The sequence below is a fragment of the Homalodisca vitripennis genome, chromosome 5 (genome assembly GCF_021130785.1).
Source record: "Homalodisca vitripennis isolate AUS2020 chromosome 5, UT_GWSS_2.1, whole genome shotgun sequence".
Classification (NCBI taxonomy): domain Eukaryota; kingdom Metazoa; phylum Arthropoda; class Insecta; order Hemiptera; family Cicadellidae; genus Homalodisca; species Homalodisca vitripennis.
In genome coordinates this window covers 23419083-23441092 of record NC_060211.1, presented here as the reverse complement: position 1 = coordinate 23441092, position 22010 = coordinate 23419083, and the positions used below count along the sequence as shown (strand labels likewise).

The window sequence follows — 22010 nt, the reverse complement described above, 5'->3', positions numbered from 1 at the left end:
AACGATCTATCATGAGTTATTTCAAGAGTAATATCGTATTATGTTAGAAAGTATTGATTTTAAATGAAAAAAGAAACAGAAAAAGTTAGAAAACAAATTTAAATTACTCAGAAGTTTCAATGATCCAATTCTTCATCGAAAAACAAAATATCCTTTTAACGATCAACAACTAATGTATCATTTGTCATCAGAAACATATACCAAAAAATAAATGAATCTTTTAAACAATGGGTTAAATTTTTATCTAACAAGTAGAAGTTGCCATGAACATGTAATTGTTTATATAGAAAGTAACATTCAATATTTAGATGACAGTAAAACAACTATCATGGGATCTGACATATACTCTACCTATTCAAAGAACCTGAAAGAAAAAAATTGCTCTCTTACATAACATAAATACAATAACACAACAAAGAGTCTTAAACAGAAGAATGTCGACAAAAGTAATACTATTGTCATTACGAAGGACGCCTGACGATGAAACTTCTGGTTTCGAAAGGGCTTGTCCAAAAATTAAATAATATCGGAAAAGTGTTGTTGACTAACAAATAGGCCAACTCTAGTTTTAATTTTTACAATTTTAAAGTGTTTTTGCAATATATCAGAATGACTACTCTCACATCTACAAAATTTTACAAATATTGATATTTTATGCTTTCCCACATCGAAAACACACACACACACACACACACACACACACACACACACACACACACACACACACATACACACACACACACACACACACACACACACATCTAATATATAAATGAATATACACATATATACTTATTATTAAACACATTTATATATTAGATGTGTGTGTGTGTGTGTGTGTGTGTGTGTGTGTGTGTGTGTGTGTGTGTGTGTGTGTGTGTGTGTGTGTGTGTGTGTGTGTGTGTGTGTGTGTGTGTGTGTGTGTGTAATTTAAATATATCCAGCTCCAAAAATGAAATACAAATTTATAATTTTTAAAAATTTAATGTCGACAAAAATTCCAATCCTTGAAACGTAGTGTACTACCATTTTTGTAACATTAACGATGCCAGATATCTATATTGGAACAATAATGCATTAGTCTTAAATCTGTGAGATAAGTCAGGAATATTGAAAAAAAAAAATTGTTTGTTATACTGTTGTTGTTGTTGTTGAAATATTGTTTGTGGGGGGGGGGGGGTTTCTGGGGAAGAGGGTGCTAATTCAGTGCAATGGCCGTATCCATGAACTGAATAAGTACCGTCTCAAGACATCTCCCCCCCGTTTATGATGTTACTTCAGCGCCTTGATTGTGTTCATGCACCCCTAAACCAGCGCCCAAATTCAGTACGCTGCAAAGGTAGAAAATTTAGGTTAGAATCTGCATTGATACAGATGCAGAATGAAATATAGCATGTCAAATGCTCCGAACCCAACTCTCACACAGGTCTTTTCGGACAATTTTAACGGGGTCCGAGCTTGCAGGGGGCTCGTCCCGGGCCCCGCCATACGTCTATTTGAAGGAACCGTTTCAACGGACGGGGGATATCTTTTTCGTGGGGGGGGGGGAGGGCGCTACAGCTGAGTACGGCCCTGTCCACAGGTTAGTAAGTTAATTGACACTACTAGTATGCTGTAACCTACCAACCTTAATCCAGACTATGCCACACATTTGCACAAGAATACAATTTTTTCATAACCCAAAGACAAAAATAGTTTTTTCCGAACACGCTGGTGGAAAAGCATTCGGGAAATTTGGGGTCGTGCCTGTGAAGACCTTGTGGTTTTGGAGTGGAGCCGAGGCGGCAGATTCTCGGGACCGGAGGCCAGCTGAGCAGTGACGCACGGTGACACAAGGCACGCATGTAGCAATGTCCTGGAGTCCTGTATATAGTACGATCTGCCGCTGGCTAGCCGTCCAGTAGTGTCCAGAGCCATGCGGTCAGGCTACCTACTGCTAGCTCGCCGTCCAGTAGTAGTGTCCAGAGCCATGCTGTCAAGCTACCTACTGCTGCTGTGTCTTCCTCTAGCCCTGGCCTCCCCCGCGCCGTCGCCCCAACACTGGTCTAGTAAGTCAGCATCCATTCACTATGCAGACACTACTATACTGAATCCTTTTATAAGCATAGAAGATATAAATTACAAGTCCGTTATATGTGTCTATTTTACAATTGAACAAAAGAAAAAAGCGTTCTTGACTTTTTTTCCAATTTACTACATGAAGGATGTAAATTAAGTCCCGATAAGGCTGGGTATATTGTGTTTCTATTAAATATACCTTTAAAATGACATGTCACAAGATAGGGGTTGCAATTTAAAAATTAAACGTTACCTCCCCCCGTACCTCCCTTTGAAAAGGGGGAAATTTTTTTATCATTCAAAAATCCAAAGAAAGTGTTTTAATAAGTATGGTGAAGGTTGTACATCGATATCTCTCAATCCATATTCAAGCGTATCAGGACTTAATTTACACCCTGTATATACAACTCAAAAGGCAAAACATAAGAATTTGAATTTTTTACTAGTACCTGATTATCGAAACCATAATTTTATTAATAAAGATAAACTGGAAGTAAAATTTTATTTTTAAACAATAGCTGGGAAAATTATTTAATAAATAATTTTCTTTTTAAAAATTATTTAGGGAGAGCCCTAGACATATAAGTTACGTATAGATAAATATGACAGTTATTAGATAGGCTATCAACCAAAGGTCTGAAATTCAATATTAACTCTTATAGCCAATACACAGCAAATATCTTATAACAAATATCAACTCTGAAAACTTTTAATCAAATTTTACACGAACAGTTGAAAATTTCCTTGACTAGCTACTAAAAAGCGTAGTCGAAAGTAGAGGTTAAATATGTCCAGAATCCCGAAACGGACTTTTCAAATCTTGAAGTCAGTTTTGTGTCAAGATAGAAAAATAAAAACCATTTAGTAACTAAATAATTTAAACTGGATAGTACATTTGTATTTTTAAACAACACATGAAAAGTAGGAAGTTACTTTTTGAAAATTATTTAGGGAGAGACCTAGACATACAATTATGTATAGATAAATATAAAAAATCATATAGTCTACACTTCGTCATTAGACAGCTCATCATCAAAAGGGCTGAAAGTCAATATTATCTCTTATAGCCATTACGTCGTAGGAAGTTTTTTCGTGTGTGTGAACACCCACGTGAAAGTATATTAGTTGCTAAAATATTTTTATTTTGCTCACTTGACTCAAAATTGACTTCAAGACATTTAAAAAGTCAGTTTGGAAATTCTGAACATATGTAACTGCCAAATTGCGACTACACTTTTCTGTAGCTAATCAAGAAAGTTTTCAACTGTTTATTAATTTGTCTTTTTGCTTTATTTATTTATTAACTTGTTCTTTGCCCTTGCTTAACTAGCTATTGATATAAATAAATAAACGTCTGATTTACAATTATTATTGAGTTTATTTGTCACGTGTATGATACAGGGTTTCGTGAATGATACTGCCATAGGCCCATTAAAAATTATATCCAACATAGAAAAGGTTTTGGTGCATGTTAGGTTTGAATTTTGAAAGATTTGGAATCATAAATTGGGTAGATCTTACTTGAGTTCAAGTCCAAATTTACTTTGTGTGTTCCATTGACATTTATTCATCTTCCAATCATCCTTGTCGGTTTAGTGTGGATTTAATACTTGCAATGTTGATCCTTGAAGATTTGGGAGTTCTGGTTGCCATCCAATATAAGAGTGGTCATCATCTAGTAAATAATGTCTATTCTGTTCTTGTACAAAAATTGAGATTCACCAATTTAACACAAATAATCAAATGTATGACTGTATTTAATAACTCAAATGTTGATTAACTTTGTGTTTTTTAATAAATTTCTTGATGAAAAAAGATTCTTCTCAGTCTCATTATTAAGTCATGATTCAAGAGAATAAATTCCATTATTGTAAAGTCACCAGCTGATCTAAATTCACTTTATAACTCCAGGTGTTGTAAACTTACTTTGCATAACAATATCCTTGTTTTTGATATTAATATTTAATGTATTCTGTGGTATTTGATCTAAAGAAATTACTTTATTTTATCTGATGATTCAATTTTACAATAGTTTATGTATTTCTATCTTATATGTATGATAATTTGTTTTATGTTAATTTTAACTCTAAAATAGGTTGCTAGTTTATCTTAATTTTAAAATTTATTGACTTATACATGTTTATTGTATGTTCTTCTTGTATGGATTCCTGTGTGTGTGTGTGTACATATGTGGTATAAACTCTTATAGTTGTTTATTAATATTTTATAAACAAACATAAAATAATATGAACTAATAACTTTTCAAAACAAAACTCTAATATGTTTATGTGAAATTTGGTGAACAGTAATTGTTCTCATATTAAAAAACCTCTTGTACGTTTTAACTAACAATCTCATTTATAAAATATGTCAATCCGTTTTGGCTACCCTTAAAGTTGAAAACTTGATAGGTACTCCAGTTATACACAAGTTATAATTTACAACAGTTATATACTAGTAACTGAGCTATGGGGTTTGGACCAATGGCAGTTTGATAAGGGAGGGATGGGAAAATGGCCCGCATGCGCTCTTTAGTCGACTCTCAATAGTATGTACCCTTACATGTGTTATGGTTTAAATTAAAACTGACTACTAATCACAGTTCATTACCACAAGCTGTATGTTAACAAAATAAATAGACCCTACATTTTTTCTCCAGCAATACTAATCCTCATAGGATCGGTAAATTCAAACTTAGCATTTGCTAATTTGCGTCGCTACAGAAAAGGCCAATTCACGATTCTGGAAGAGTAACCTTCTAAGAAAATATGGTAGAATAATTTCAATTACGCAAATGTGTCGAATTTTTCCATTTCAAATATATTTAAATGATAATTTCTTGTCTTGTATTTGATGTTAAACATTGAGACGGGGTACTATTCCACTACTATAAAATTAAGGATATAATAATATTCATGAAGATTAAAATAACTTTGTGATGTGTAATTTTAAAATTAAAAACAGCAATGCGTCACTTAAATTAATATATAAAATGAGATAGCAATAAATAGATACTTATTAGCATGACTAATAGTTGATGCAATGGACAGCGTAATAAACGAGCTACGTTTTAAATGTTAGTAAATTTCCACTCTTAATTAGAACTTCGAAAAGAATTACTGTAACCGATACTAGTTACCGTTTATATCACTCTCCAAATGGGGCATGAGGAATGCAATAAAATATTTTTTTTCTCTCCTTGCATGCATAACACAGATGGGGCATGCAAGTGTTAAAAATAAAAATGCACTTATAATTTTCAATATTGGTCAACGTTATACGTTATGGAGACTACTTAAAGGATTTCATGTTAAAAAAAATCAATAAATATATTAATAATTTGCTGATAATTTAATATATCATGGTATATATCATATTATTAGAATTGCAAGCTCTTCATCTTGAAACCTTGTAAGGGCAGAAATAGTAGTGGCAAACACAATTTATATATAGGATAATAGAATTAAAAAAAGATAAGTAACGCATATAAATATGTAATTTATAAAATAATATTGAGGCATATAAAAATGATGGCTATACAGACTATGGCTATTAAAATAGTACATAAACGTTAAGACAAACGGAACATTCTCTTTTAAAAAAAAAAAAAAACTACAGTAATTAGGCTATGCAGGACGAGATACATGTACTAACGATATTATAGGAGTACTTACAAAATTATTAATCTTAAACACTTTAAAACTGTGGAAAATCTAAATCGGTGTGGCCATAACATTTTATAATCAAAAATTATTTTGTTTTGTACAAAGCTATTAAACATACATTTCTTTTCACTCTTTCGGCAGGCTTTTAATGACAATGAACGATTTAGATGGAAAAGGTTAACTACATAGGTGCAATATCCATTCATTTGTTTACAGATTGGATAGATTTTGTATGCGGAATATCTCGTAATTTATGACTAACGTGATGCAAACTATTTTTGATTTATGGTTATTTGTTTTACAATTCCAGAATCGAAACCCATAAAGATAATTTTCCTGAATGCATGATACATATAATAAAGACATTAAAAGTAATAATATTGAACAATTTTGTAGCCAGGCCTAAGGAAAAGGTTGAAAATAAAGATATGTTTTGTACATGAAATATCTCTTTAGGAAATTATATATAATAATTAAAGAGTATATCCTTGTGGAGAGGTAAATAAATATTTATTCGGTTTTACTTATATTCAGGAAAGGTATTTAACAATTTGCACCACCATGAAGATAGACATCTTTGCGAAAGATTTTGAACTTATTTTCAAACAAAATTAATATTGCTTAATGAAAGTGTCCCTCAGGGATTCATCATTGAACCCCTTCTATTTCTGTCTTAGTCGATTTGAGATTGACAGCATTGATTACACAGCATGGGAAACTAATTAATTCAATATGCTGGCTGACACGTTTATGCTTGGCTGTTTCTTGTGCAAATTAACACAAGAATTTAAAATCACTTAGAGTCGAGTGCGTGCTTGAGATAACGTTAAAAACAGTCAGTCAACATCCGAATATTGTAAATTTGTGTTTTTGTAAACATTATGGTTTTGTGCGGCCGATGTTTATGGATGACGTCTGTCTATGTGAATGTTTTGTAATCTTCTTAGATAGAGAGCTGGCACGGAGCGGTTATGTTGATAAGGGCTAGATTTATCTCAGGCATTCCTTGTTTAATCTCGTAATCTTCTGTTCCCCAGCAAATTTCAAAATGGCCAAGCATGATAACAACATTTTTGTTCGATAAAATTATTGACGATTACGATGCGATGTAATATTGCGAGTCATTTTGGTTATGAGGCAATAAAATACCGTTCTTATCGTAAATATTATTTCGTTGACTTAAGATATTCAAAATTACTGTTTTAAATATTTATCAATCCTCGTGGAGCCATTGATTTTTTTGGCCGAATCTCAAAGGAAACACTACGTGTTTAACAAATTCTCAATTTTGTCGGAAACGAAACATTTGCGACCCCGTGTGTAGTGGACAAAAATGTTTGTATTCTCATCCTCTATAAATCCTGAATAAATGCGCACTTTTATCGCAATTGCCCTGTATAAATTGTGTAATGCGTTGGATTGATGGATCCATAACTTCATTCACACACAAGAGCCTATGGCGTCAGCAAGGATTGCTAATCAATGACTGCAACTGCGTGTGAGATGTTTCTACTGGTTTTATGTCTCAACTTGATTAGGATTTCCAAGTGATTCATCGGAGAAGAGTCAAGTTGCCGCTTCACAGTCTGTCTCCAGACATAACTTGCATTAGCAAGCTTGACACGTCTAGAATAAGTGACGTGTTTTATATTTATAGTTTTATCAAGAAGGCAGTGTATTGTTAAGGGACAACAAAGAAGGATGCCTAACTCTTTTCATTTTGAAGGTTATGTTTGTTTGTAAAGTTTTAGATTAAACACTGTACATCTTATCAGGTTTTAATTTCTTTGTTCACCAAAACATCGGTCTTTAACAGTTGCAATTTTATTAAAATCGGTAACATCGGGAAAGCAGTTGAGCATCAAACTTAATGTTTTTTGTTTAAAGTTTGTTATTGACGGTGGAGGTTGAAAGGATAACAGGATTTCGGACATTTGCCATCGTTATAGGTTATAAAAGGTATATCACAACGTTTCGAAGATTGGAATCTATTCTTTTCGTCAGGTTTGGGAGGTATTAATACATACAAAAATAAAGAACAGAAAGAAGGGAAAAGAAAAGGATTCAAACATACCCAAAAGCTGCTTGGAGTCCAGTCCAGGCGTTGTCACTGCACAGAAACACAATCGCACATCACACTAGCACAGGCTACATGGAATACTGTATCCTCCAATCCTCTAAAGGTTGTGTTATACCTTTTATAACCTATAACGATGACAAATGTCCAAAATCCTGTCATACTGATGAGATGTATATAATTTTATAAGTATATAATAATGTGATATAGTTTAAATATAATATATTCTAATTTGAATAACGTTATAATAATTGTGAAAGTACTTTTGTTTGATTGTTTTGCTTCCACACAAAAACTATTCAACCGATTATATATGGGCATTCTTACGGTCCCTGATATGAATATAGGCCTATACTTATTTAAAAATTCTCTCCACTTCACTGGTCTCTAAAGTTGTGAAATATTAATTGAAAGAGCCTGTCAAATGTAATCAACTGTTCTGTGTAAACATTGTTTTATTACAGCACAACCATGTTTAATTAAACTAACCATAATTTTCAATTTGTTTACATGTATACTGTGTAAATTCTCTAAGGAGTAACCATTAATTTTCACGCCGTTCTCAGACTTCTTAAAACAGAAGATAGTGCGAAATTTGACAACGAAGACTCCCTTTGAAGCAGTCACAAGAATTATGCTAGATGGAAGTTCGCTGGAAATCAATACAAACGATTCATCCAATACAGTTTATGCTAGATGCTCGTACTCCCCAACCGAGTAAAACAACCTTCTGTTAGGTATTCTTTTAGTTGGTTTAAAAATTACAGATTGTAACCAGATGGGAGAGTTTGTGTAGTAGTAAGAGACTACGCCCTTCAGGAGCCACGGATCGTCGAATAATTATTAAATGGTCAACAGTTTGCGTACTTTTTTGCTTTTCTCGAATCTGTGTTACGGTTTTAAAGTTTCCAAAATCAAGTTTAGCGAGTTCCCCAATCTAATACTGTACTTCAAACATGCTAGGTGCACGTGACATTCAGGCAAAACACTGGTTATGATCATGTTGAGTGTAGACCACAAATTCTTCATGCCCACACGTAAACTATTTTGCATCAGGACTATGATCAGAAATTCATCCTTGAAAAGTGTATAAACTGTATAGATGTCCATAGACAGGCCAGTTCTTGTGTGAATCAGGAACGTTTGTTCACAAAATTCAAAGCTGCCGCAGGACTCCATGTTGTTGCAGTGCGTCAGACAGTGTAACCGTACGTTTTCTGATCTCACTTTTCGATTGATGAAGATAAAACACGGTGTTGATAGTATGGCCTGTGAAGGAACACGGGATAATCATACGTTGAGACTCTTTGCTCAAAGGAGGACCCTATAAGGTTCGTTAGTCATCTTCTGGTTACATACAGTCTTTTTGGAGGAATTCGATCATCTCGGAACGCGAGTTCCAGCCTCACATCACACCCACATAATGCAGTTCCCCAGAGCTGCAGGGGTTGCTTGGGTAGTGCAATATTTCTATTTATACTAATCGGGTGAATCGAAAGGGTCCAGTATTGTGTACTACCATAGCCCTTCGTTAATTTATTTACTTCCCTATTCTTATATTTCCCTGCTTTGAGAATTCTTTCCAATCATGGCGCTAGCAACGTAAAATTTGCAATATTAAGACTGTAAGCAAATGATGAGGTCGGTGAGTGTGAACGACCTCGGTTCAAGGATCTCAACACTTAACAGGTTTGCCTGTTCTGGGAATAATGTATCACTTGGGAAATATACCGGTGGGCTGCATCTCTATGTTACTAAAGGCTGATGAAATACATTTTATTCGTAAGATCTTCCTTAAAGGTCACGTTGTTACTGGGCAAATTCATCTCCAAAAAGGCTGCGCAACTAAAGGTTCACGTTATGTAACTCACTGGAAATGACATTTTATGAAGTTAAATCCAGTAGCGGCCTTGTGTTTTGTATATTAATTAGGGTCAACTATGTAACAAGTTAAATAAATCCATTTATTTAGAACAATTAAGTTGTGATTATAAATAATTCATTATAAGGCAACCGACTAGAATATTTGATGGTACTACTACGGTGTTTACGGTATAGATGATTCGTGTACTTTTTCACCAGTATGAAACTATACCCAGGGTAAATTACATTACATATTTTGTCTTTTTTACCTTATCTTTTTTATATTTTTTAAATACTGATTGGTAGTTAATAGAATGAACATTATGTAATGAAAGTCCTCTGCATCTATAATTCTGTCATGTTCTTGTTCCCTCTTACTGCACATTCAGAAAATGATCAGCCCAAAATAGTTTAAATAAAAGAAAATGTAAATAAACATTACAAGTCTCTAATAAAGTAATTTGGTATAAACAAGTTATTGGCAGTTATAATATTACTGTTCCTTGGTTTAGAAACATGAAATGGAATGGAAACGGTATTATTATGGCAAACAGATTGAGATCTGGACATGAAAATATAAATAGGAAACTATTTCAAATAAGGTACTTCACTTCATTTTGTTTAAAGTGTTCGATGGGTCAAAATGAAACTCTGGAGCATTTAATTCTAGAATGTCCTTTCACTGATTTTTCTAGGCGATCTTATTTACAACTTGTAGCTAATATTATTAAACAAGACTAAATATTGTGTGTGTGTGTGTGTGTGTGTGTGTGTGTGTGTGTGTGTGTGTGTGTGTGTGTGTGTGTGTGTGTGTGTGTGTGTGTGTGTGTGTGTGTGTGTGTGTGTGTGTGTGTGTGTGGACACACAATAAATAAATATATGATATAACGCAATAAATATATCTCAAGTATCTCAAACCTGGCTTTTCCTACCGAGGTGCTCCTTTCGGTCTAGAAAATGCCTGAAACGCCTCAGGCGAGAATATACCCTTTATCCGTAAAAAAATAAAACTTTATTTGTCTCTTAAACAGGATTTACAACCAATTCATATGATAGTTAAATTCAATGTGTGCCACACATTACATCTAGCAGAGAATATTAACAATTTACGGTTAACAGAACACTATTCTATATTAAGAGACAAACAAAGTAGGATTCCTCCAAGGCGAGCTTGTTCGGAGGATTCTCACATCATAATATAAGTAATTTTGAGCAGCAAAAGTGAATTAAGTTAAACACAGGCCAATTTTTATACAACGTATACACATGAAATACACGCAATAAATATGGCTGAGGATAAATAACAACAGATGGGTTATAGATGTACGCATGTCGCTGTTACAATGTACAGAACTTCAAAGTTTGCTATCTTTGGTATAATCTTTGCTACGGTCTGTGACTGCAGCATTATTAATATATACATTAAGTATATATTTAGTAAGCCATTGAATTTATCCAAAGCTGATAAACAGTACGTCCTGAAATTTCTTTCGTTATTGTTATTTTTTTATATTTATTCAATATAGACATCTCAAAGTATTCGATATAAAAATTGCTCTAAATTATTTTGAGTTTCATGTCCTATCGTGTTTTAACGAAACTATTCAAAATATAGTAAACCTTGTGTTGCGTTGGGCTGAGAAACCTCCAATACTTTAATCTTCTTTTTTTTACTTTGTCTAAGTCTTTTGTCACAAAAATTCAAAACTTGACTGATAAGTAACGCTAATATCGGAATACCATATTTTATTATGAATCGATGGAACCAGTAATGCCTAGATCATTATTAATTTTTATAGATTTAACTAAAATACGAATTCACTGGATGCCACCGCTTTCGAAATAATAACGTAGATTTTTAAAATATGCAAATCGTCGATCTTATAACGAATTAACTCCAACATTCTAAGGCACTTACGCACTTTCCTTGTAATGAAAGTAAAGCTAAACATCTCTTTCTAGCAGTAGTTTTCAGGCAGAAGTGAAAATAAATATAGTAATGTCGTCATCATTCAGCTAGAATGACAAAACAAGAAACTTTTCCACCGACGGTCACGATCAGTAGAGTAATGAGAGAAACATTGTACAGAAAGTGGTGTCATCTTTATAAACTCACATGAGTAACAACATTAAACCCGTATCCTATTGACAATGCTAGGATAGAATAGAAATGCACTCTAATTGGATGACGATTATGTTCTTTCGATAGAGATGTTTAAAAAGTAAATAATTGAGAATACGTTAGGGAAGATGATGTGGTGGCAGGGGTTTCCAAGGTCAACATGTGCATGACTTAGTCATAAAAAACTTGACCGGATATGGTCACTAGCCGTGGCGTACCCATCGCGACAATAATAGAAACTGATTCAGCATTAGCGCAAGCAATTATATTAATGAAATTTCTCAATACTCATTGAAAGTAATTGTTCAGACGAGTATGTTCGCGTTATGAATTTTGTTTACTTTCTCATCAACACAAAATTAGAGTAGAGTAATTATATGAAAAATCAAACGTTCGTTTTCAAAGTAAATGTCTGTAAATGCATCATTGATTATGAATTCTTCAGAAATATCTAGGGTACGCATAGAAAAGATAATACAGAATTCTTATTTGAACACTGATCACAACGCAATCTGACGGCAAAATCTGAGAACTACTTCTAGACTAGCGGCACATTACAGAACATCATCAGCGAATTCTATTGACTAGCCCTGATTACTAACTTTATTAAAATTACGTGCTTATTAATTTGTGTGTGTGTTTATATGTGAACATCAATCACGACCGTAATCCATGGTTAATAAATTAACACATTCTAATTAATTTGCTACCTGTAACTTGCTAAATGTTTACTGTATAAAAGTGTGCATTTTTTAGTGAGTAGCCTAAACGATAACAACTTACTGATACTGGGTTATTTTTCTGTTATAGACAGCAGGGTAAATGGTGGATACTTCAGTGCTGGTTTTGCAGATCTATACAGAAGAGAAGGTAATCAAACTTTTCTTACGTCAGGAAAACTCAGTCAGCAGATTATTACCTTGCTGAATTTCTCCACATAATATATAAACATATAAGTAGTACCCTGTGTATAATTAATGGTTGCACTAATGATCCCAGTCTTACATCCTTATCCTCTTGAAAGCAATCAATGTTTTTAAATTTTGTATTTATTAAAGTAAAATAATATCTAGTTGAAATATTATTGCTTAGTACATTTAATGTACAGTACGGAACATATCATTCATTTAGAGCAATTAAACAATGATAATATTATTAAATAAAGGCCCCTTCATTATGGTTATTGCATTGAAGAGCTTATTCCATTTTTTTAAAACTAAGTACAGAGATATATTGAAAATACATATAGAATGTTAAAATGGCAGCTTCTTGTAATAAATGAAAATATATTAGCTTTTTGGCTATAAGCTTCATTATTTAGTTTGTGTTAATTATTGTTATACATTTGTCATTGTACAGTATACGTATCATTTATATAAATTTAATGTTGTAATGAAGGCGCTAATAAATTCACAGCCTTAATTTATTAAATTCATTGATATATAGTTTTAAAATAAATATACAACAGCTAAAGCTAGATATGTGTTAAGCGTTGTTTACTTCTTCCAACTGACGACTAACAGTAACAAATTAGCAGCAAAAAGGCAGTGTCACCAAAAATGGAAGATGTCACCTATTGAACTTGCACTCGGAATGTTAAAATAATTTTTACAATACAAATATTAATTCAGATAATGGTCCATGCTGTTATTTAATTCTATAGATCGATTAGAAATGTAAAGTTAATGTCATTAATTTTCCTTGATAAAGTTAAAACGAAGTTCATGAACTTTTACTATATTATTAGCACAATACTTTATTGGTTGAGTGTTTCAATGCAAGGTACTTTAAAATTAATTAGATATATCAATTAATAATTATAAATTTTTGGATATACCATGCAAGTTGCCATTTTCTCAACACCAAAATATAAAATGAGTTCGTACTCAAGTAAACCTGTTTGCACATTCTTGTAAGAATAATAAGAAGCAGTTCCGGCCCGCTTCTTTATTTTGATTTATAAATACAATCTTTGGAAAAGTCTTCGTAATAGACGGAAAGATTAGTTGGTGTTACCTTTAAGAGATTTATTTCTTCATGCGTCTTAATGCTGTTTATCCTATATATATATATATATATATATATATATATATATATATATATATATATGACCCCAGATAAATATAATTTATAATAAGAGAATAAAAAAATCATAATTATCTAATTAATTAGATAAATAAATTAATATAATTAATTATCTTATTAATATCCTAATTTATTATCTTATTATTTACTAATTAGGGTAGATTATATAATTTTATATTTTATATATATACTAGCTGTTTCCCGCGGCTTCGCACGCGTCTCTTAAGCTTTGCCCGTATATTTCTTTGCCTTCAAATAGTGTTTGGCTATTTAATATACGTAACTGTGTCGTAATTGCAGTCTATAATGTGCAGGCGCTTTGATAACTTTTATATCTTGCAGTACAGCCTGGTGGTGAGTTACATCACTGGGCATTGCATATAAACCTTCTACATAGAAAAATACAAATAAATAAAAATTTTCATAGTGATCCAATAGTTTCTGAGTCTATAAAGGACAAACACACAAACATTCATTTTTATATATTATTATTGATCATTGGTGCAATCTGAATTTAAAATTAGGCAATGACGTCTTCTATGCAACCTGCATTACACTACTGATCAAGCACATTACAATAAAAAAATTTTAAATTTTAAATGTAAACAAATGTTTCTGCCTCTTTGATGAACTTCAGCTGAAAGTATTAACAGCTGTTAAGTATCAGTTCGCTTTGTATTATGTGTCGTAGCGCAGTCTGTGGGATCCAATATAAAACACTCTAACATCAACAACGATTTATAATTAAAAAAATTAATTAAATAAACTATTTAAATTGGACCAAATTTACTCTAGTATGTATGCCTATGTTACTTCCAGGAACGTGTAGAATCACTGTACAAAATTTCACGATGTTTCGTGCATTGGTTCCAGAGTTATAACGGAACATACAAACAAATATTCGCATTTATATATATATATATATATATATATATATATATATATATATATATATATATATAATCTGCAATGTCTTAACCCTATGGTGGCAAACTTTAGATGTTGGAATTTGGCAGAACCTAATTATGGCAGAAGAGCGAAATTCTGGTACACCAGTAGTTACGCAGTAATTGAATTATTACATTTATTTTGTTAAATATTTTGATAAAATGTCCGCAACAACTGAAGACGGTTAACTAAAGTACGGACATAAATAGCTACGTTATCGGCTGAAGTTCGTGTTTTTATGCCTGTTCTTGCAATGCCAGCGTGTCCACTGGTTCTGTGCTTTGACGTCAGCTGCTCCGGTATTAAGACTATCGCTAATTTTTGTACTTTGTGTAGTCATACAAATATATTAGCTAGATTTATATATCTAAGCTTTTTTATCGTGAAGACGCGTGGTTTTAATTTCTCTCAAATGTTGGTATTATAAAGAATAGGTCTGCCCATATATATTTGTACGTAAATAAAACATATTCTGATACTGGAAGCTCATTTAATAATCTATAATATATATATATATATATATATATATATATATATAAAGTAGAGAATACGATTTGTAGTTTAAAAATATAGCCATTTCCCTGAAGCTATGCAAATTACTTTGAAATTACGTGAAATTTTAGTTTTTTTTCTTTTTTAAGGTGGTAAACAAATTTTTAAAATAGAGTGCAGATTAAAGGTTTTTGTTTACCTTTTCGTTCAACCGAACCGATTTTGTGTACAGTAAACAACGTTATCTTGAACAAAGAGTGTACCGCAGTGCTGGACTGTCATCTGTCCCACGGCAGAGATTGATTACAAGTAGTTCTAATTTCATGAAATATAAATTATTAATACAGTTGTCACAAATATACCTAATTCATCTGACGGCTTCACAGGGGTTATTGATGTATTATTATGTTTATAACTGATAAATAATGTTTGAAAGTGAAATATTTGTGTATGTTTTAGACTTTGACTTCAGTCCCAATCAGGACAGAGTGTCAGATGCATATGCTGCCCTCACAGGAGCAAGAGGAGGTAAATATATATATATATATATATATATATATATATATATATATATATATATATATATATAAACAGTAATCAAATTATGGGCATAGGTTAATTTGGTCTTTGTTCTTTCATTGAAGTCTCAGATAAAAACATAATAAATAAATTTATAAAACCAGTCTTAAATGTAATGTCACCACCAATTTTCAGCTTTCAATGACCGTCAAGTACATTAAACAGGTATTTTTTTAACCTCTCTGTTACACTAAAAAATTTTTTTTAAATAAATATCCTCTATGAGTTGGAAATTGGTGGATGGGCATCTATGGAATATAGGTACGGTACCAAATTTTTCTACTTAAAAATTAAATATTTATAAATTGTCAAGGTATGGTTTTGTAATTTTCTATAACTAGGTATTCATTCTGAAAATCTAATTTGATATAAAAGATTGAAATGAAATCTTGTATTCAGGTGGTGCTGATTTCGAAATTGTATGTAAAATTTGTCTATCACGTTTTATAACTTTATGTCATTAATTACTCACAAACATGAAATTCATGAAATGTTACAGATGATTTCCAATCTCACAAAGAAGAAAACACAAATGCGAGAAGGAGAGAAGACACAACGTTTTCACCTTACGACAACGAGATATTGAAAAAGGAAGGAATTACAACAATAGAAATACCTAAAAACACACAAGCAGACGAAATACACCAGTCTACATCACATAATACTTTCACACTGGGTCTTAGACCAAAAATTGAATTATTACCAAAATATAAAATTCAAATAGAAACGAATAATTTTAACACAACAGTAGAACAACTAGCAGTTGTTAACAACACTGTACCAACAAATCAAAACGATTCACTGAATACAATTCCAGAAGAAGACGAAAATGATAAAAAAGAAAAGTTTGAAAACCAACAACATATTGACTATTCTGATATACCCCTCAATCAGTATTCTGATTATGATAACCAAAATGTTCAGCAATTTGAATATCCATTAGATTACGATCATGAAATACAAGTGACTTTAGGACCAGATTACCAACAATACGACTACCAAGACGAAAATTGGCAGCAGTTTACCCAAGGTCCTGAAATTTATATACAAGAAACTGAAAAAATTCCTACCTTTGACTTTGGGTCTCAATCTACAGAAAATGATGTAAGAAATAAACCTACAGCAGAGCCGTACCCTACGGTAGTAACAACAGCAAATCCAAAATTAACATCAGAATGCAATTGTGACAAAGTTCAGACAACATTAACAGTACATGGTTCCAAAAAGCCTGATGATATAGGAAAAACTACTACAATTACACCAAAAGATGATAGTACAGATAGTATGACTGCTGATAATACAATATCAAAAGATCCTACTTCTAATCCAACCACAGAAATTACTCATACAACAAAAGACACATCTAAAAATCACGACACAGACATGATATTCAATGGACAAGCGACCACTCAACCCACCAATGAGAGACAGCCTCACAATCCTTGTACTGGCCACAAAACTCCAGAGGTCCAAACTGGCCAGGATCTTCCACCACCTTGTACTGGTTATATATTACCTGACTGTAAAAGTACAAACAATCAAAAGCCTTGTGTTACTACTGAATATCCAAAACATACAACAGGATGCAAAGGAAAGGAATCAGAGATAACAACAGAATGTCATGATGATCAACAAAGTACAGATAATGTAGTGGAAAAACTAACAACTGTTAATCAAAATAGTTTAGATTCAACTACTCAACATATAATAGTTGAACATGAAACTGAACATACAACAGAGTTCACCGTGCTTGACATAACTACACACGATCAAAGTCCAATGCAACCAACAATAGAAAATTCAGTAACAGAAACCAACAAAGATCAGAATCAACCAACTCACTCCCATAGTGAACAAGACGTACCAGTTACTACAACACACCCTACCCATTCAAGTACCGGTCATGAACCGAAAGGAAGCCAAGAGGAAACACATAAAGAACAGCCTGAGATAACTACAGAACCGAGATTTCCTGTTTATCAAAGCACAGAGCATGTGATGTCAGAGGTACCAACAGGTCTGTATACAGTTAAAGACAATGTACAACCTGAGCTGACGAGCACTGAAATTGAAATTCCAGCTAACTTACCTGATCAAAAACCTTGCACAGGCAATTTTATGCCTGAGCAACCAAGTAAAGAACATGAGGTGCCACAAGTACCATCAGATCAACAACCAAACACAGACATTATACAACCTGAACAACCATGCGTAGGCAATGTTATGCCTGAGCAACCAAGTAAAGAACATGAGGTGCCACAAGTACCATCAGATCAACAACCAAACACAGACATTATACAACCTGAACAACCATGCGTAGGCAATGTTATGCCTGAGCAACCAAGTAAAGTACATGAGGTGCCACAAGTACCATCAGATCAACAACCAAACACAGACATTATACAACCTGAACAACCATGCGTAGGCAATGTTATGCCTGAGCAACCAAGTAAAGAACATGAGATGTCACAAGTACCATCAGATCAACAACCAAACACAGACATTATACAACCTGAACAACCATGCGTAGGCAATGTTATGCCTAAGCAACCAAGTAAAGAACATGAGGTGCCACAAGTACCATCAGATCAACAACAAAACACTGACGGAGTACAACCTAAACAACCAACCACTGGAAATGAAATGCCAGATGTACCATTGGATCAACAACCAAACAAAGATAGTGTGCAACCTGAACAACCAAGTACTGGAAATGAGATGCACGATGTACCGTCAGATAATCAACCAGACAAAGATAGTTTTCAGCCTGAACAACCAAGCACAGGAAATCAGATGTCAGATATACCATCAGATCAGTACCCGAGCACAGATGTACTGCCTGTGGAATCTAGCCACTAAACATGAGATGCAAGATTTACCATCAGATCAACAACCAGACACAGATAGTGTACAACCTGAACAACCAAGCACTGGAAATGAGATGCCAGATGTACCATCGAATCAAAAACCCGATTCAGGCAGTGTAGAACCTGAACAACCAAGCACTGAACATAATATACCAAATGTACCATCAGATCAGTACCCAAGCACAGATGTACTGCCTGTGGAATCTAGCACTAAACATGAGATGCAAGATTTACCATCAGATCAACAACCAGACAAAGATAGTGTACAACCTAAACAACCAAGCACTGGAAATGAGATGCCAGATGTACCATCGTATCCAAATCCCGATTCAGGTAGTGTAGAACTTGCGCAACCAAGCACTGAACATAATATACCAAATTTACCATCGGATCAGTACCCAAGCACAGATATACTACCTGTGGAATCCAGCACTAAACATGAGATCCAAGATATACCATCAGATCAACAACCAGACGAAGATAGTGTACAACCTGAACAACCAAGCACTGGAAATGAGATGCCAGATGTACCTTTAGAACAACAACCAGATAAAGATAGTGAACAACCAAGCACTGAACATAATATACCAAATGTACCATCGGATCAGTACCCAAGCACAGATATACTGCCTGTGGAATCGAGCACTAAAAATGAGATGCAAGATTTACCATCAGTTCCACAACCAGACATAAATAGTGTACAGCCTGAACAACCAAGCACTGGAAATGAGATGCCAGATGTACCATCGGAACAAAATCCTGATTCAGATAGTGTAGAACCTGGACAACCAAGCACTGAACATAATATACCAAATGTACCACCAGATCAATACCCAAGCACAGATATACTGCCAGAAGAACCTAGTACTGAACATGAGATGCCAGATGTACCATTTGATCAACAACCAGACACAGATAGTACACAGCCTGATCAGCCATTCACTGAACATGAGATGCCAGATGTACCATCGGATCAACACGCAAGTACGGATATTCTGCCTGTAGAATATAGCACTGAACATGAAATGCCAAATGTAACATCAGATCAAAAACCAGACAAAAATAGTGCACAGCCTGAGCAACCAAGCACTGGAAATGAGTATGACAGATATATCATCGGATCAACAAACCAACACAGGCACTGTACAACCTGGAGAAACAACCACAGAACATAGTATACCACATGTACCATTGGATCAACAAACAACCACAGGCAGTGTACAACCTGGAGAAACAACCACAGAACATAGTATACCACATGTACCATTGGATCAACAAACAGCCACAGGCAGTGTACAACCTGGACAAACAACCACAGAACATAGTATACCACACGTACCATTGGATCAACAAACAACCACAGGCAGTGTACAACCTGGAGAAACAACCACAGAACATAGTATACCACATGTACCATTGGATCAACAAACAACCACAGGCAGTGTACAACCTGGAGAAACAACCACAGAACATAGTATACCACATGTACCATCGGATCAACAAACCAACACAGGCAGTGTACAACCTGGAGAAACAACCACAGAACATAGTATACCACACGTACCATTGGATCAACAAACAACTACAGGCATTGTACAACCTGGACAAACAAACACAGAACATAGTATACCACATGTACCATCGGATCACCAAACCAACACAGGCAGTGTACAACCTGGAGAAACAACCACAGAACATAGTATACCACATATACCACCGGATCAACAAACCAACACAGGCAGTGTACAACCTGGAGAAACAACCACAGAACATAGTATACCACATGTACCATTGGATCAACAAACAACCACAGGCAGTGTACAACCTGGACAAACAAACACAGAACATAGTATACCACATGTACCATCGGATCACCAAACCAACACAGGCAGTGTACAACCTGGAGAAACAACCACAGAACATAGTATACCACACGTACCACTGGATCAACAAACAACTACAGGCATTGTACAACCTGGACAAACAAACACAGAACATAGTATACCACATGTACCATCGGATCACCAAACCAACACAGGCAGTGTACAACCTGGAGAAACAACCACAGAACATAGTATACCACATATACCACCGGATCAACAAACCAACACAGGCAGTGTACAACCTGGAGAAACAACCCCAGAACATAGTATACCACATGTACCATTGGATCAACAAACAACCACAGGCAGTGTACAACCTGGAGAAACAACCACAGAACATAGTATACCACATGTACCATCGGATCAACAAACCAACACAGGCAGTGTACAACCTGGAGAAACAACCACAGAACATAGTATACCACATGTACCCATTGGATCAACAAACAACCACAGGCAGTGTACAACCTGGAGAAACAACCACAGAACATAGTATACCACATGTACCATTGGATCAACAAACCAACACAGGCAGTGTACAACCTGGAGAAACAACCCCAGAACATAGTATACCACATGTACCATTGGATCAACAAACAACCACAGGCAGTGTACAACCTGGAGAAACAACCACAGAACATAGTATACCACACGTACCATCGGATCAGCAAACCAACACAGGCACTGTACAACCTGGAGAAACAACCACAGAACATAGTATACCACACGTACCATTGGATCAACAAACAACCACAGGCAGTGTACAACCTGGAGACAACCTGGAGAAACAACCACAGAACATAGTATACCACACGTACCATCGGATCAGCAAACCAACACAGGCACTGTACAACCTGGAGAAACAACCACAGAACATAGTATACCACATGTACCAGCGGATCAACAAACAACCACAGGCAGTGTACAACCTGGACAAACAACCACAGAACATAGTATACCACATGTACCATCGGATCAACAAACCAACACAGGCAGTGTACAACCTGGACAAACAACCACAGAACATAGTATACCACATGTACCATCGGATCAACAAACCAACACAGGCAGTGTACAACCTGGACAAACAACCACAGAACATAGTATACCAGATGTACCATCAGTTCCACAACCAGACATAAATAATGTACAGCCTGAACAACCAAGCACTGGAAATAATATGCCAGATGTACCATCGAATCAAAATCCCGATTCAGGCAGTGTAGAACCTGCACAACCAAGCACTGAACATAATATACCAAATGTACCATCGGATCAGTATCCAAGCACAGATATACTACCTGTTGAATCCAGCACTAAACATGAGGTGCAAGATATACCATCAGATCAACAACCAGACAAAGATAGTGT

General features: G+C 34.4%; 3 protein-coding genes across 3 annotated transcripts; all 3 read left to right on the top strand.

Annotated features, from left to right (window-relative positions):
• Positions 1 to 1914: 1914 nt before the first annotated feature.
• Positions 1915 to 18748, top strand: LOC124363383 (muscle M-line assembly protein unc-89-like). The gene is made up of 4 exons (XM_046818633.1): positions 1915 to 2048; positions 12596 to 12655; positions 15770 to 15838; positions 16389 to 18748. The coding sequence occupies exons 1-4, from the start codon at positions 1916 to 1918 to the stop codon at positions 18746 to 18748; spliced, it is 2622 nt and encodes an 873-aa protein (XP_046674589.1). The 5' UTR covers position 1915.
• A 7-nt stretch (positions 18749 to 18755) lies between these two features.
• On the top strand, positions 18756 to 19931 carry LOC124363381 (protein PELPK1-like). The gene has a single exon (XM_046818632.1). It carries the CDS (start codon positions 18756 to 18758, stop codon positions 19929 to 19931), a length of 1176 nt encoding a protein of 391 aa, XP_046674588.1.
• Positions 19932 to 19939: 8 nt separating this feature from the next.
• On the top strand, positions 19940 to 21781 carry LOC124363380. The gene has a single exon (XM_046818631.1). It carries the CDS (start codon positions 19940 to 19942, stop codon positions 21779 to 21781), a length of 1842 nt encoding a protein of 613 aa, XP_046674587.1.
• The last annotated feature ends 229 nt before the right edge of the window (positions 21782 to 22010 follow it).